Source organism: Nicotiana tomentosiformis, chromosome 3 (assembly GCF_000390325.3).
Source record: "Nicotiana tomentosiformis chromosome 3, ASM39032v3, whole genome shotgun sequence".
In the NCBI taxonomy this organism is placed as follows: Eukaryota; Viridiplantae; Streptophyta; class Magnoliopsida; order Solanales; family Solanaceae; genus Nicotiana; species Nicotiana tomentosiformis.
In genome coordinates this window covers 132,589,174-132,592,979 of record NC_090814.1, presented here as the reverse complement: position 1 = coordinate 132,592,979, position 3,806 = coordinate 132,589,174, and the positions used below count along the sequence as shown (strand labels likewise).

The 3,806-nt window shown below is 45.7% G+C and overlaps 1 protein-coding gene across 1 annotated transcript; it reads right to left on the bottom strand.

Moving 5' to 3' along the window:
• Positions 1-958: 958 nt before the first annotated feature.
• Positions 959-3,562, bottom strand: LOC138908525 (uncharacterized). Its single transcript, XM_070199197.1, has 5 exons — positions 3,397-3,562; positions 2,217-2,605; positions 1,941-2,087; positions 1,293-1,862; positions 959-979 (listed from the first exon to the last, which is right to left on the bottom strand). Exons 1-5 carry the CDS (start codon positions 3,560-3,562, stop codon positions 959-961), a joined length of 1,293 nt encoding a protein of 430 aa, XP_070055298.1.
• Positions 3,563-3,806: the final 244 nt, after the last annotated feature.

The following is a 3,806-nucleotide window of genomic DNA, read 5'->3' as shown; positions in this document are numbered from 1 at the left end:
TGCAAGAAAGTTACTTCATAACAACAGGGTTCCGATAGGAAAAATTGTAAGAGCCAAATGGTCAAAACGAACCATGCTCATGTAGATTGCTCGATCCATGGTATAAAATATAAACACATGTATAACAACATGAAAAGAAACTTCTTTGCCCATATCTCGTGCTGTCCTCTATTTTATGATCTATTACGCAAACAGGCTCAAGGGTCGACGACTAATAAGCCTACGGGCTACATCATCTCAATTTTGAGCAAACACTCACTCGACCATTAAGCCTACGGGCTACAGTACTTTGAGTTCGAATCACTCACTCGACCATTAAGCCTACGGGCTACATTACTTCGAGTTCGAATCACTCATTCGACCATTAAGCCTACGGGCTACATTACTTCGAGTTCGAATCACTCACTCGACTAATAAGCCTACGGGCTACATCATCTCGAGTTTGAGCAAACACTCACTCGACCATTAAGCCTACGAGCTACATTACTTCGAGTTCGAATCACTCACTCGACTAATAAGCCTACGGGCTACATCATCTCGAGTTTGAGCAAACACTCAAGCCTACAGGCTACAATACTTCGAGTTCGAATTGCTCACTCGACTAATAAGCCTACAGGCTATATCATCTCGAGTTTGAGCAAACATTCACTCGACCATTAAGCCTACAAGCTACATTACTTCGAGTTCGAATCACTCACTCGACCATCAAGCCTACGAGCTACATTACTTCAGGTTCAAGCAATCACTCAACTCAACTACTAAGCCTATGGGCTACCTTATTTCGAGTTTGAGCAAGCACTCACTCGGTCATAAAGGCTACAAGAGCCAAATTCGATCAAATTGCCTAAAGCCTTATGAAAACCTTCATAAGGCATGAATGAAACAAAATCTTCTCAAGGCAGAGAATAAAACGGAGGCGAGTCAGGAAAAGAAAAGATCTTTATATATACAAGAATATTTACAATGTCCGAACAGGACGCTGCACAAAAAACCAAAATGTAAACTAAGGGCTAAGTTTCTTGGTTATCTACGGGGGCAGTCTCTTCTCCATCGGGCTCCTCCCCGCTCTCGGACCCACTTTTTCTCCCATCATCGCCATCATCATCATCATCATCGATAGCCAAGGCTTCAGCATCGGCTTCAAGCTCTTTAGCTCTTTTTATCTCTTCGGTGAGATCGAAATCTCGAGCATGGATCTCTTCGAGGGTCTCCCTCCGAGATTGGCATTTAGCAAGTTCAGCAACCCAATGTGCTCGAGTGTTGGCGATCTCGGCTGCCTCTCTTGCTTGTACCTGAGCAGCTTCAGCATCCGCCCGATAAACGGCCACTAATGCATTCGCATAGGACTTTGCTTTTTCGGCATCAGATTTGGCCTTGGCAAGTTTGGAGGCCAACCGAGCCTCGAGTTCCTCTATTCTTCTCGCTTGAATCGAGCTCTTCTCCTTCATGCCTTGAAGTTGGCTTGCAGTCGATGACAATTGGGCCCGAACAGTTTCTTTTTCTGCAGCAAGACGGTCCATGCCATCTTTCCATCCCATGGTCTCCGCCCTTATTATATTATCTTCCTCACGAAGTTGCCCGATCGTCTCGAGTTTCTGCTGCAGCTGTGAGATCGAAATATTAGCCTCCAATCCTAAATCAAGCCCATGAGTTCTTAATATTATCATTACCTGCTTGGTCAAGTCAATCTGGTCTTGATGAGCCCTGGCCAACTCAGCTCGAAGGCCTTTGATTTCTTCTTCTCTTTGACCGGAAAGGAGTCTGAGGGCGTTCCTCTCCTTCGTAACTCGTCGGAGGTCGGCCTCGAATCGATGCAGCTCAGCTCGAGACCGAGAACATGCTTCTCGATGAACGGCCACGGCCTACGAAAAAAGAAGAAAATAAGTTAGAAAAGAATAGCAAACATAAAAGTAATATCAACGAAGAGAGTTAAAGCTTACCTGATTCAGAGCTTGCTGCACTTCGCAGAAAAGGCCCGACACATCACTAGGGCCAGCAGCGTCCTCAACCCCAGTAAACAAATCACTGAAGGGGTCCTCCCCTTCATGAGACCGGCTCATCTCGAGGGCCCCCAAATCTTGGGCTTCCTGAATCGCCCCTTCGGAAAAGGCAGGGAGAGTGTGCAAGTCTCCGATTACTATTGCCCCAAGCGACTCGCTTGGGGCGTTCTCCTCAGTTCGGAGAGCTTCAGGACCGGCCCCTTTTGATATACCCACCGTTTGTTGACTTCGGTGGGAAGCATCCTCGATCTCTAATGATTTGGGGACTGTGCCCGAACCTTCCTCCGATATCTCCTCAGTCTGAGGAGGAGCTTTATAAATCACCATCGATTCAGCTGCCTTTAGGGCATCGATGGATTTCTTCATTCGGGCCACCAGCACGGACCCGTCATTTTCTTCTTCTTCTTCTTCCCTTAGACGCAGAACTAATTCTACGGTCAAAGGAATGGTATTCTTCCTCGGCTTTCGAGCCATCCTCGTCTTTGATTTTGGATCTTCGGAGTCGTAGGCCCTTTTTCTCTTATTATCCTTCACTGGCTTTGGATCAGAGGCCGAAGCCTCTTCTTCGACGGATGAGGGCCTCAAAACCGCATCTTTGCCCACACCTACATACATGAAAATTGATTTAAATATATGGAAAGCATCTCGTTCGAACTACCAAAGATACGAGAAAGAGGCTTACCATGATTTTTGGCCTCCCATCGGCCCTTTGACAAATCACGCCACAAGCGCTCGGCGTATGTGGAGGTCGAAGCTAGATCCCGTACCCAATTCTTGAGATCGGGGACTGCACCGGGCATCCAAGGAACGACTGCATCACAAAAAGGGGGATATCAGTGAGAAAAAGAATGAAGGGGCAAAATAGTAGAAGATAACAACAGAATTACACTTACACTTCATGTTCCACTTCTCGGGAAAAGGCATCTTTTCAGTCAGAATCAGGTCCGAAGTCTTTACTCGAACGAACCTGCCCATCCAGCCTCGATCCCTGTCCTCATCTATACTCGAGAACAGGACCTTGGTAGCCCGACGCTGAAGTTTTATTAATCCCCTCGAAAGAGACGAGGGCAGTACAATCAGATGAGATGATCGAGGGTGAAAGGCATCCCCTCGATTTTGTTCACGAAGTAACAGATCAAAATAACGATTCGCCAAAAAAAAGGATGGATCTGGCCTAGGGTTATTTGGTATTGGCGGCCGAAATCAATAATAACAGGGTCGAGGGGAGCTAACGTGAAAGGGTAAGTATACACACTTAAAAACCCTTTCACATAAGTGGTGATATCTTCTTCAGAAGACGGGATTACTATTTTTTTGTTCTCCCGATTGCAATCTTTCTTTAGTTGTTCGAGGTGCCTCTCGGTTATCGAACACATATACCTCGATACTGGCTCACATGGGCCGGGAACCGACGAGCCTTTGTCGACCTTAAAATCAGACGTAAGAACACACACTCCAGGAACGCATTCCTCAGTCCGTGGCTCCACCGGTGTTTTGTCAGCGGCAGGCTGTGAAGAAGAAGCTTTTTCTTTCTGAGGAATGGTTTTTGATGCTTTCGCCATTTTTGGATTAAAAGATCGAGAATAGAAGGAGGTAATAAAGATTTGGTGTTTTTGATGAAAGATTTTGTAGAGAAGAAACACAGATTTGCGAGTAAATTCAGAAAGTGTGAGAAGAAGTTAGAAAATTTAGAGTTTGAAGATGTAAAAGTAATTAAAAGCGAAAAAAGCGGTCATTTATAGGTATAGCAATGGCGGTTCAGTTTCGATAATGGCCGACCACCGTCTGACACGCATTAAATGCCTT

Coding starts and splice junctions, on each gene's coding strand:
- LOC138908525 (XM_070199197.1), bottom strand. CDS start 3,562: ATGGCGAAAGCATCAAAAACCATTCCTCAGAAAGAAAAAGCTTCTTCT. Junction 2,606..3,396: donor CTCGTCGGTTCCCGGCCCAT/GTGAGCCAGTAT, acceptor TCATGTATGTAG/GTGTGGGCAAAGATGCGGTT. Junction 2,088..2,216: donor CCCACCGAAGTCAACAAACG/GTGGGTATATCA, acceptor GGGGCGATTCAG/GAAGCCCAAGATTTGGGGGC.